This window comes from Exserohilum turcica, assembly GCF_000359705.1.
Source record: "Exserohilum turcica Et28A unplaced genomic scaffold SETTUscaffold_11, whole genome shotgun sequence".
Lineage (NCBI taxonomy): Eukaryota > Fungi > Ascomycota > Dothideomycetes > Pleosporales > Pleosporaceae > Exserohilum > Exserohilum turcicum.
The window spans coordinates 600,494-612,799 of record NW_007359926.1 but is presented as its reverse complement, the minus strand read 5'-3'; the positions used below and the strand labels follow the sequence as shown (position 1 = coordinate 612,799).

The 12,306-nt window shown below is 51.5% G+C and overlaps 2 protein-coding genes across 2 annotated transcripts in view; both read right to left on the bottom strand.

Moving 5' to 3' along the window:
* Positions 1-4,490: 4,490 nt before the first annotated feature.
* Positions 4,491-10,188, bottom strand: SETTUDRAFT_45428 (uncharacterized protein). The gene is made up of 7 exons (XM_008023731.1): positions 9,973-10,188; positions 9,556-9,912; positions 8,301-8,907; positions 7,456-8,249; positions 6,977-7,406; positions 6,711-6,923; positions 4,491-6,086 (listed from the first exon to the last, which is right to left on the bottom strand). Exons 1-7 carry the CDS (start codon positions 10,039-10,041, stop codon positions 4,786-4,788), a joined length of 3,771 nt encoding a protein of 1,256 aa, XP_008021922.1. The 5' UTR covers positions 10,042-10,188; the 3' UTR covers positions 4,491-4,785.
* Positions 10,189-10,367: 179 nt separating this feature from the next.
* The window catches only part of SETTUDRAFT_167089 (uncharacterized protein), a 3,841-nt gene continuing 1,902 nt past the window's right edge, over positions 10,368-12,306 (bottom strand). Inside the window, exon 3 of the mRNA XM_008023865.1 lies at positions 10,368-11,944. Coding sequence (XP_008022056.1) covers positions 10,641-11,944 — 1,304 coding nt within the window. The 3' untranslated portion in view covers positions 10,368-10,640. The remainder of the gene's footprint in view (positions 11,945-12,306) is intronic.

Genomic DNA, 12,306 nt, shown 5'->3' with positions numbered 1-12,306 from the left:
AACTCCGTCTCGATTTCTATAGCTGTATATATATATTAAAGCCTATTGATCTCACCACCAAAATATATCGTGATAATATCTATTTGGTGTGGCTCTATAGCCTCGTTTTTAAGGTAGTTTTGGTGAGGCCGCGCGCGCACTTTGTGGTCGCGCGCACTTTGTGGTGGGGCTAGTTAGCGCTGAGCTAGTGTCAGAAAGCCAGGGCTGACGGCCGACCTTGATGCCTCTGCTTCTCGTGTCGGTAACGGCCTAATCGGGAACAAGACGAGAGATGGACTTAAGCCCTGTAGATCATGTGCTGACCCCCTCGAGTCATGTTATCCTACTCCGAAATTGTCTCCGACATACTGCTAGGCCTTTGTTAGAAATGGTGATTTCGTGCTGCAATACCACCCTATAAAGATGCGTTCAACTCCCTAAAGCCTAAGAAACTAACCCATATTTCATATCTGGTTATTTTGTATTAATATTTTCACGCTGACAAAACATTATTATTTACCCCCCAACCATATCAAACATGAAGCTCATCTTGTTTATCACTACTCTTATCGCCGTCACCACCGCTAGTCCTATAGCCCAAGATGGAGTGAAGGATGAGGCTATGGACATGGTGAAGCGCACATGTGAACCAAACAGCAATGGAATCGGGATACAATGCGGTTCGAGTGCTGGCGGTAAAGTTGTACGTCTTGGCAACCATCATTAGGCCTACAAGGCGAGATTACCGCAGGGCAAGGTGCGTTACTTCTTGTTCAACATTGTACCTATGCGCTTTTTTATTCATGTAGCTAATCATAGTGATAGTCACATAACACGTACAGCCTCATTTAGGAGGTGGTTTTGGTGAGGCTGCATATGCACATGGTGTGGCACGGTAGCGCGGGCGACAAAACTCACAAGCTTTATATCTATTAACGTATTCCATCACCGAGCGGGCCACATCACCGAGTGTGCCACTTTTTCTTGGCATCACGAACTTCATGTACGAAAACTTAGATTACTCTACACTAGCTATAGATGCTTTGTACGACTTACTTGTATCTAAAAGAGAATCTTCTTCTACATCTTTCTGGCACGTACGAGAGTTATGGCCTGTCCTCCCACAGGTTCTACAGTGCCGTTGACCTGGTAGGGCCCTTTCTTGACTACCCTCACCACGTGCCTTCTTTGATGTCGTACGACCAGCAGAACTACTTTCAGCTACCTGCGATGCCCCTGCACCAAAGTCTAGTGTCCCACCTGTCTGAATTCGCTTTCTTTTGCGCCCTCGGCGCTTTGTTACTGCTGCTAATTGCTCTTCAAGCTCTCTTACGCGGGCCTTTATAAGCACATTCTCATGTAGCATCTCCTTAGCCCCTTTAATAAGCTTTGAAAAGCCTTCTTGTGTAGTAGTTGGCGATCGTACGAAAGACTCTCTTACAAGCTTTAATTGTGACTTAAATTTATGCGAATTACTTGGTGTTCTTGACGTCTAGGGTATTTCTAGCTAAGCTTCTTATAGTGGAGTATAAAGGCGTACGTTAAGGCGATTAATAACTCTCTGCGCGTCAATAGGGACTAGCCCTGCTGCCTCAAAGGCCTTCTTGTAGTTATTGGACGTAAACACGTTAAAAAACGCGTCTTAAAAGGCTAGAAGGAAGCGCTCCTTATTAATATGCTAGACATGGTGGCGTGCCAAGTCTCGTACGCGTTGAGAGTACTTCTGCTTAAGAGGCGAAAAGCAGACAACGTCAAGTGGCTGAAGTATGTGCGATGAATGAGCAGGCATACAGAGGGTAAGGATCTTTCGTACGAGGCAGTAATCCTTAAATTCTTGGTTAAGGTGGCTCTCATGGCCGTCAAGGATGAGTAGCCTGTATAACCCCACCTAACGCGTCTTTGTATGCTCGTCAAAGTGCTTTAACCACGCGAGACCAAGCTCATTGTTCGTCCAGCCGTTCTCTGATACTGAAAGCTTCCAGTCGTACGGTATATCCGCTTCTTCGTACTATGCAGAGATGTGGACGCGTCCCTTGTAGATAATAAATGGCGGGGTAGCGTATCCCGCAGCGCAGATGCTCTGGATGACTGTAACCCACTCGCGATTGCCTGGCTGCGTGAGAGTAGGCCTCGTACGACGCTCTGCGCCTATGACTACCTTCATTGAGCCAATTACGCCCATCTAAAAGCTAGTTTCATCAAAGTTATAGATGTCGTCTAAATGAACTCCATACTTCTCAACCGTCTCTCGTACGAGCTTGAACCACGCGTTAATAATCTCTAGATCCTTTTGTTGAGTTCTCTAACAATTCTTTGCTTAACTAAAGGCTGTTCTAAGCTTGTCTATACGAGTAACAAACCGCTCTGCCCAGCATTTGCCTAAAGGCTCGCCATCTCGTTCGCGTAGTAGTTTCTCCGCCATATCTGCTACTTCACATAGACGGGGGGCAAATCCTCGCGAGTCTAGGTTAAGAATATATCGTACGATAGTTTGCTCTTTAGACTTAGTTAGCTTCTAGCAATTTAGCTGTGTTGTAGGTCGAAAGGTGATTCCTTAAAGCCGCTGAGAGATCTGCTGATGATGGACGTTGTAGGCTGCTGCAGCGCGTCGAATGCTCTTAAACTGGCCTGTACGATAGACCTGAATAGCTAGAGTAAGCCTACTTTCTTGCTGAGTTAATATCGCGTTCTGTTGTTGGGGCATTATCTTTCGTACGTGAAGTTCGTGATGCCAAGAAAAAGTGGCACACTCGGTGATGTGGCCCGCTCGGTGATGGAATACGTTATAGCTGTTAAAATACAGTAGTTTTATTGATTATTTCAGTTATAATAATACACAAGCGCTTAATGCGAAGATAGTGAGTTGACAAATACTTTTTAAAAGACTACTTTTTTTGTTTTTTTTTCTAAGAATTTAATGCAGGTATCACGTCTAAAATCAATACATCAATTAAGCTAAACAGGTTCCTATTGCCCAGCAGGTTCACAAACAATTGCTATTACATTTGATCTTGGTTAAAATGAATGTATTATACTCACTATTACCGTAGAATAATTTACTATAGATACTACTTGATAAAAACTTTATGTTTTAGTAACATAGCCGGCCCACGCTATACAAGTGTTGTAGACTCGCGCAATCTATACGAATATCAGAATTCAAAATCTCAAATACGTACTCGTTGTTAGCTCCTAAGTATCCATTGACTAACGCCCAAACCCGCACTTGAACCAACACGGCGACATCTGCAAGCCCGATGACACAAAGTCCCTCTATCAAGCTCGCTCATAAGACCCCAATCAATCAAGACTAGGAACGCAGAAAATGCCTGGAAAGCTCATCTTGAATAGCCTTGCTCCATTCAATAGCCATCATCATATCTTGTAGGTTAAACAAAAGGACTTCCTTCGCGAGACTACGTGCAGCCTGTGCTTTTTCTACCTGTCGTAATATCATAGTAACTGTTTACACATCTATTCTCATCCCTCTAATCATACTAGCGCAATCGTACAGCTCAAGTCGTGCATCTACATCGCCAGCATCTACGAGTTACTACACGATAACCAGACTACGCTTACCACCGCCATCAACACAAGCAGACAAAGCGCGCTGCCTAGCACAGTTTGTACATATTAAATCGAGTCTTGAAAAGATATTAGCATATATCCCCGCGAGTACACCCAGGTATCCATGTCCACCGCCGTATGAGCATCCACATCCATGTGCCCCATACTGATTCGTTCGACTTAGTCAGACTGTGTAGGTAGGCTACGTAAGTAAAAGCCTGGGGGCTCAGCGACATACGCACATACACATGCAAGGGGTGGAATTTTTTTTCCATCTAGAATAGTCCAATATTGCAAATCAAACCTTAGCACTACACGGTTAGAATCACGGATAACATGATGAGTAGAATGTAGTACCTAGTTCCAAGTTAGCGAGATCCCTTTCTTTTCATCAGCGACAAATAGATATGGAAAACCTGGTGCGACTCCTCACCAACCCCATCTAATAGCATGACCGTATCGCGCGAGTCTTCGTATTACCAACTCACTTGGCACACAAACAGCACACACACACACACAAGGAGTTAGAAGTCCGAAAGCTGCATGTCCGAGCAGCTGCTACATGATGTAGACGATAGACCCCAAAAAAAAACCAGGGTTTTTTTTATTTTACACACGACGTTGTTGGTACATATAGCAGAAAACAAGCTACGACGACGGCGACGACGACGACTATCTACCTAAGCAACCAACTACCCAGAAGACAGAAAGAAGCAACACGCTTTGAGTATTTAGCAGAGAAGCAGGGAAGAAAGAACATCAAATGGTGGGGGGGACCCTTGCATCGACAGCCAATGTACTATAGTAGCACACACACACACACACACACACACATACACACACTCGAGTCTAAAAGAAAAACCAAGAGTGAAATATATATCATTAAACGAGGTCAAGAAGAAAAAAAGGAAGAAGAAGAAGAAGAAGAAGAAAAAGAAGAACAAGGACTCTGGCTATGCAAATTGATGTTAACCTACATGAACGATGCCCCCCTCCCTAAAAAAAAGGACCCTCATGACCAAGAGAGGAAGAAAAAAAAGCAATCCCATGTCTATCATCGTCGTAGTCATCGATGCGATTTAGGTAAGAAAGGAGAAAAGAAGAAGATGTTCAAACTCATCCTCCGCGCACCTCCCCCATTAAGTTGCATATGAAAGCCATTCCCCCCCCTCCTCCTCCTCCTCCTCCTCAGCCGTTGTCGTAAAAGAAACAAAAAGACACAAAGACATGATGATCTAACTAGCTCTCCTTGCCAACTTCATCTAGCTTCGCCATCATGGCCTGTACTTCCTTGACGAGCGCCTTTCGCTTGAGTCTTGCGTCTGGGTCGCCTTCGGTATCCACACCGTCTAGCTTGAAGATGATCTGGGTGAGAATTGTCTCGCTCAGCTTTTTGTATTCGAATGTCTTCTTGGCCTTGTCTTCTGGCGGGTTCGACATGAATTGCACGCACAGTGGCACGAGCTCGGTGTGGAACTTGCTGGCGACGGCTTCGAGCTTGGCAATCGGAGAATGAGGCTGAGCAGGCTTGGTGTTTTGAGGAGGCGTAGACGAAGGGCGGGGTCCAGCGTTGATGTGAGACGGCATGGGGAGGTACTCTGAGCCAGCACCGGCAGTGGAGTAGCCAGGTGTCGAGGTGCCAGAAGTATTTGCAGAGGCGCCTTTCTTCTTGCTCTTTCTGCCACCGCGCTTGCGGGACTTCTTCTTGCCCGATGCATTCACGCCGGAATCATCACCGTCATCATCATCGTCCTCACCCTCGCTCCAGGCGCGCTGTGCTGCGTCTTCTGATCCAGTGGCGTAGCCGGCGGCAGGCCCCTCGCCCACGGTAACCAGAATTTCACTACCGCTGCTGTCGCCACGTAGGCCTTCGTCTCGCGCGGTCCGCTCGTCATGCTTCAAATTCCTGCCCTTGTAAAACATGCGTATCTTTCGGTGGTCATCGACGCCCAACTTCTTCGCCGCAGCCTGCCGCACCGTGCCAATCTTCAAATCTCCATCACGTATGCTATGTGCCGGGAAATGCGTAGGGTAGTGTGTCCGTCCATGCTTGAAGATGAGCACATCGGTGTCCCGGTCTGGGTTCTTGTCGTCCCAGTCGACGATTTCAGGTGCTTGCGCCTGCCCGTTCCGGCGCAGGTCTTCGTTTGTAATGTACGAAAAGTCGGAGTCGCTTACGACGCTGGCGTTTGGCGAGTTGCCCGGACGGCCAAAGGGCGAAAAGCGGCCTCCCCAGCTGCCGCCAGCACGAGAGAACCACGACATGGCGACGATCAAGGAGGCGAGTGCGATGACTAGTGTGGTAAGGTAGGCCGGGTCGTCGAAGCGTGGGTTGGTGACAATGTCTGCGACGCCGCTCAAACCGCGGTGTTGCAGGAAGCGGATAATCTTTGATAGCGCGTCTGTGGAATGTTCGGTCCCGCGTGGGGAAGAGGCTGTGCTGATGCCTAGCAAAGAGCTGTTGCTGAAGAAGTTGAAGGATTTCTTCAATTCGCCGACCAGGGTGTTCAGCGACGCCACGGTGATGATGTGAAGGCGCCCTGCTCGTTAGCAAGGCGTGATGTGTCCGCGCGTACTCAGATGACGTAGCAGTAGTTGGGAATGCCCTTGTGTGTGCCGTGGGGTCTTCTGCAAGCGGTCGGAACTGCTCGTTGAATCGGCCAAACGTATTAGCGATGTGACGTCGCATTAGGAAAAGGTCCGACTACGATGCGCACGAGACGCGTGGCTTAGTCACCATCGACGGCCACTCCACACCGGACGCCTCACGAGTTTGCCTATCAACTTGAGCATACGCTTTCTATTTGATATATTGTACATAGGCTAGACTGAGCTAGGCTTGATCATCAAGACCGTTTCCGCTGTATGCAATGACCAAGGACATGAGATTCCGTGAATCAAGAAACAAAATGTGACAGCTGATATCTGCAAAACCACCCAGTATTACGCCCGCCGCCATGACATGAAAAAAGGACAGGTTTCGTGAGATTAGGAAAGTGGCATAAGTCGTGCTTAGGACATGGAAGCACGGTCCGGAACGCTCAAAAGTCACAAAAGTGTAAGAGTGAACAAGGGCGACAGGCAAAGCCGAAATCAAGCTTTGCTCCGCTTGGGTGTAGCCAAGAAATCCAGCCTCGATTTGCTGATGGTGCTGGACCGGGCACCTGGGGTATGACGCAGCATCTTGCTGGTCCTGGCGGGAGTCTTTGGAGTGGGCGCAGACGTAAGCTTTGCTTTCTTGGTCGAGCGTGTCTCCTCTTCGGCAGGACCATCGTTCTCCTTATCAGACGCTTCCTGCACAGTTTGTAGCTTGCGCCTCTTTTCCTCGGGACCGTCGCTCTTGCGGACCATGCGGATCGTGCCACTTGATGCAGGACCTGGAAGAGGATCAGCAAAACATATCCAATCAGATCAAGATATTAGCACATACCAAAGCTGATGGCTTTTCCAGACTCGAATGAAAAAGAGCGCGGGTGGTTGGGTGTCTCGCCACCAAACATAAGACGGCGTGATGGTGAGTTTGTGAGGGTCTCAGCTTCCTGGGACAGCTCCGGATACTTGACCACAGAACCTAGACTCGGATAGATCACGGCACCAGTGGGCACCTCAGTGCCGGCTCTAAATTTCATAGGCGACGGCGACTTGCCCAATTCGTCGTGCGATGCACGCTCCAGAGTACTATTCGAAAAGTTGACATGCTTCTTCACGGGGGCAGTAGCAGGAATTGCGGGTGGCGCTCCGTCGAAGTCTGACACAGGAGGGGACATGTGTGTACCGGCTGCAATCTTGGTGGGGTCATTTGAGAACTTTCGGTTAGGAGTGCGGAGGATCGAGCGAACACGCTGGAGGTTGTGGCTTGCCTATGCACAGTTTAGTGATATTTCAATGAAATTCAACGTGCATACATACCTTGCGCATGCTTTCTCTCGCACCATCTCTCATAGCCCGCAATTGGCTAAGGTTACTGGACGGAGACAGTGTCTGATCTATAGATGAGGCCCTGGCAAGGTTGGCCGTAGAAGGCGACTTTCCAAGGGCTGGAATCATCGATGTGGTCTTCACGTTTTTGACACTCTGCGAACGTGCAACCGACGACTTTGTAGGCGTCATGAGACGAGCGGCCAGACGGGGAAGCGCAGTCTGAGACGTAATCCTCCGCGCTGGGGTTGCAGTCGTAGGCGTAGAAGCGTCAGGCTTGTTCCCGCCCGGTGAAGGACGGGTAGTAGAGGCATCATCAGACTCTGTGCGCTTGACACGCTTTGCTGCCCGGTTGCAATCGCCTTCGTCTTCTCGTGGAGCGGGCTGAGAGCGCGGCAGACTGGAGCCCGTAGCGTCCGGCTTGGGCAGTGTGCGCTTCAGCGGTGTCGGTGGAATCTTGCTTCCCGAGTCTGTCGCGGTCGTTTGGGGCTGTGCGCGCTTCGAATTGCTCGATTCTGCAAGGTCCATCTTTGACTGTGTGCGCTTGAGTTTGCCTGCCTCTGGCTTGGCAACATCTGGCTTTGAAGGCGATTTCTTCTGCGACTGGCCAATGACGGGTTTGAATCGGGCTGGGTCAGCGCGGAATGCCGAAGGGTGATTGGCAATGGAGTCCATGTTCTTGAATTGCTTCATGTGCGCGTCGCTGAAGCGGGCCATCTTGCCCTTGGCTTCCGCCTTCTTACGCTGAGGGGACACATCGGCCTTGGAGGACCATTCGCTGGTACCTACCCAGAAGTCAGGACAAAGAAATTAGACAGAGTCAAGCCACCACATACCAAACAGAGCGCGACATCCAGCACCAGGCGTACCTGTGATGCCGGCATCCTTCAAGATGTTGCGCGAGCTGGGGCTCAATTCAGCCTCGTCCGGTTTGGAAGGCGACTTGAACCGGAAGCCGAAACTGGGCGACGAGCCAATGTTGGCAGCGTTGCTCGTAGCAGGCACAGGAGTTTTTGAAGGAGTAGCCTGGCCTACCGCCAAACCAACTGCCTTTGGCGGGGCAGTGTGCGCGCCCAATGACTGGAACCCTAGCCAGCGTGCCTCGTCCAGGACCTTGGCGGTGCTGGCGTGATGATGCGCCGGGTGCATCTCCTGGCCTGCAGGCTTGATGGGCGTACGGTACTTGGGCGTGTGAATCTCTGTGACAGCAGCAGACGCCTGGGTAGATTTGTTTCTGTGCGGCGTGGGCGTAGGGGTCGTTGTTGCTTGTGCGAGCTTGGATGAAGACTGGGCGCCCTCGGAGGGCTTGGAGTGCGACGGCGTCTTCGCACCAGGTTCCAGAAGCTCTGGGAGCTCTGGGAGATCCGGGAGTCCTACATCTGCAGGGGACGCGGTATGCGAGTTATCGGCTGGCTTTGTTGAGACATCTGGCGTCGTCTCGCGCTACAGCAGAGCGGCGCATTAGCAGATGTAAACAAACACACGAGGGGAAACGAGCGACTCAGGCGCACACACCTTCAAGAGACGGGCAGAGCGACGCGCCATATTGCACCAACAGCTCAAGTAACTGCTGAGCAAGGGTGAACAATGGAGTTGGGGGTGGAGATTGAGGATGGTCTGTGGGTGGGGAGAGACGGGATGTGGGAGGAATCGGCTAGGGCGTCGATAAACAAAGTGCACGGGCCTGGCTGTCCATGTTAGGCCGCGACGTCATGGTCTACACGTGTAGAATGCGACGAAACGCAGAGTGCGTTTAGTCTAATTTAGTGATGTTTGGAAATGCAAGAAGTGGCTTTTTGAGTGTGCGAAGAGCGGCAAATGCCTCAAGAGGCAGTCTTGAGGAGACGTCACGGGTCATTGCTGAGTGGTGCAAATGCCACGCTGGTGCAAAGGATATTGTTGGACCAAGCAGAAGTGTTCTTTTGGAAATGTTGTTGTCCTTTTTGCAATAAACATCAAGATGGAAGTCCAGCGCGTTATGCGCTCCGCGTTAAACTCTCATATCTGGAGCCGTCACCAACCTTTCTCGACCGGCTTCCCAAGCAGCGCACCAGGAGGCTTGGCCAGTCCAGCTTCAACGCTCCTTTCTACCTGCTCTCTCAAATCCTGCTTGGCCGCCACATCAGCCTCTTTTTCTTCCTTTGCCTGCTCTTCGCTTTTCCACACAAAGTTGCCGGCTCCGCCTCTTCCACTCCTTGCAACAGGCAACTCCTGGCCCTCTGGATGCCATGGAGTGCTGATTTGCGGGGTGGGAGATGTCGGAATAGCAGTAGAGTCACCGGGCTGAGTAAACGTGCCGTCCTTCTGCAGCTCAGTAGGCTGGTACCAGTTGCCTGCACCACCACGACCCATGTGTGCATAGGTTTGCGATGAGTTGGCAGGCTGCACCGTGGCTGAAGAGTCAGAAGGTGGTGCAGCAGTTGAAGCGGAGCGGTTTGCCTCGAGATCCTTGGTATAATGTCAACTTGGCCGCGTTATGTAGACGATTAGACTTGCACGAGCACTTACCTCTGCAGCTTTCTTGCTCTCTTCCTTGGCTGCGTAGTAATTACCTGCGCCTCCTCGGCCGTATGCCATGGTGTGTTGGTGCACAAAGGTAACGAATGCAAAGGTTGAAGGGAGACTTTTGTCGTGAGTGATGATAAGAAGCTGACAAGATCAAGGGTTTACATGTCACTATGCACGACACACGGCTGCGGGTGGGTCGTGTGAGCAAGCATCCGCCGTCCTGGGCTGAGGGAACGTGGGGATGATGACATTAATGATCGGGCTTCAGTGTGGGGGTCGAGGGTGACTGCATGGATCCGAGCCTTGGCAAGATGATAATAGCAACCGCCTACAAAACAGGTACACGGCATAAAGGTCTGCAAGCATCACGCAAGTATTAGGCCATTTCGCTCAGCAGATATTCAAGAATGAAGAGTTGAAAATCATAAAATTTACACAGTGTGTCTTGGGAGAAAAAGAAAAAAACGTGCTGACTGAACAAGCAGGTCGTAAGAGGCATTTTCCCGAGTAGTGATCGAAAAAGCGAACAGAAGTAAGGCATCGCTGTATCAACAAAATAACCTAGGACTATCATGCCACCTCCTTGGTGATCCTGGCGAACGCCTTGACGCCAATCTCCCAACCTAAACTCCACAAACCATCATGAACTTGTCCATGTTTCGCCAAGTCTATTCTCGTCCCTCTTGCACAGCGCGCAGGACAGGATATAGGTTATGAGCATCGTCGTCGCTCATGCGGCGCTCCGAGTCGTGCTTCTCGTCTTCTTCATCGTCATCGTCGGTGAAGTCGTGCGCCTCTAGTCGTTCCTTGAGGTAAGCACGGAGTCTCTCAATCACGCGAATGTTCTCAACCCAAGATTGCTGGGATGAGTCGCCTTGCTCGGTAGTAGACGAGGACACGCTTGGTGAGCGAAGAGCAGGGTCAACCTTGGGCGAGTGCAGAGCCAGCTGGTTGACGTTGTGGTGGAGAGTATCTTGGTCAGCATCTTGCGGCTCCTTGGGAGAAGCGCCATCACTCGAAGTGTCCATTGAGTTGCTCTCGGACCGGTCTGGAGCAGCCTTTTGCAGGAGATTACCCGAGAATCGTCGCCGGTTGTCGGAGTCGAAAGCGGGGGCAAGACCCGATGACGGAGCTGCAGAAGACATGTCTGACATGGCGCTGACCGAGGGGAGAGTGGGGTACATGCTGCCGATGGATCCTCTTGATGTGGGAGAGACGCCGCTTCCGGAGTGCGACGGGCCGGGCGAGTGCTGTGAGCCGTACGACAAAACGCTCGATGCGGGAGTCAGAGCCGGAGTCTCAGCGGTAGTGGAGCCGATGGCAGTGGCGTGAGAAGTTTGAGAGTGGCTAGAAGACAGGCCGGGCGGCGAGTTGCTAGCGCGGTAGCTGGCGCCCGTGTGGATGTAGTGGCCGGGGTGCGCCACACCGGCCGCGGCCGCGTGGTTGGGGTTCTCATAGACGGTGCTCTGCAGCTGCTCCAAGAACTGATCAATGTTCAGAAGATCGCTCTTGGTCCTCAGGTTGGGCAGTGGCAGAGAGTAGGGGTGGTGCATGGGAGGGTGCTGCGCTTGGGCAACCATGGTGCCTCCGTGGCCGCCGTACTCGCCCATGCCGCCCTGGTAGCCGCCGCCACCGAGAACAGGAAGTTGGACACCCTGAAGACCCATGAGTCGCTGGCCAACGTCATAGTAGGTCGTGGGGTCGATTGCGCGGCGCTTGGCGTCTCCAAAAAACTCGTTGAGCGCATCGTAGGCGGCGCGCTTCCTGATTTCGTAGTCGTTGTTGAGCTGCTGCGACTGGTTTACAGCATAGTAGACGGGGCCATAGGCAGAGTTTTGGGGCGGGCCTCCGTAGAAGCCGGCTGGGGCACCGCCGGGGTGCTGTTGGCCGTAGCCTGCATTGGGGCCAATTGCGCTGTCGGGATACTGATATCCACTCGCTGTAGCGGCAAGGGCCTGCAAGTCAGCGACCACTGTTGCAGGCTGTTAGATTGTGAAAGGAGAGAGAGGGCGCGAGCACGGCTGGGCTCGGGACGACGACAACCGAGCACGTCATGTGAAAGGACTTACGTTTCCCGTTTTGGCCGGGGTAGCCTTGGGCTCCGTGGGCGCCGCCGCGGTTGGGCTCTGGCGAGCGCAGCAGAACAGAGTCGTCGGCGTGCGTCTTGACGTGCTTCTTGAGATCCTGGGGGCGCTTGAAGGCCTTGCCGCAGAAGTCGCACTTGTGCGGCTTGAGGGGCACGTGAACGCGGATGTGCGAAGTGATGTGGTCGCGCTTGACCGTCGTGGTGCGGCAGTTACCCCACTGGCACGTCAGGTTGAGGTTGTTTGTGCT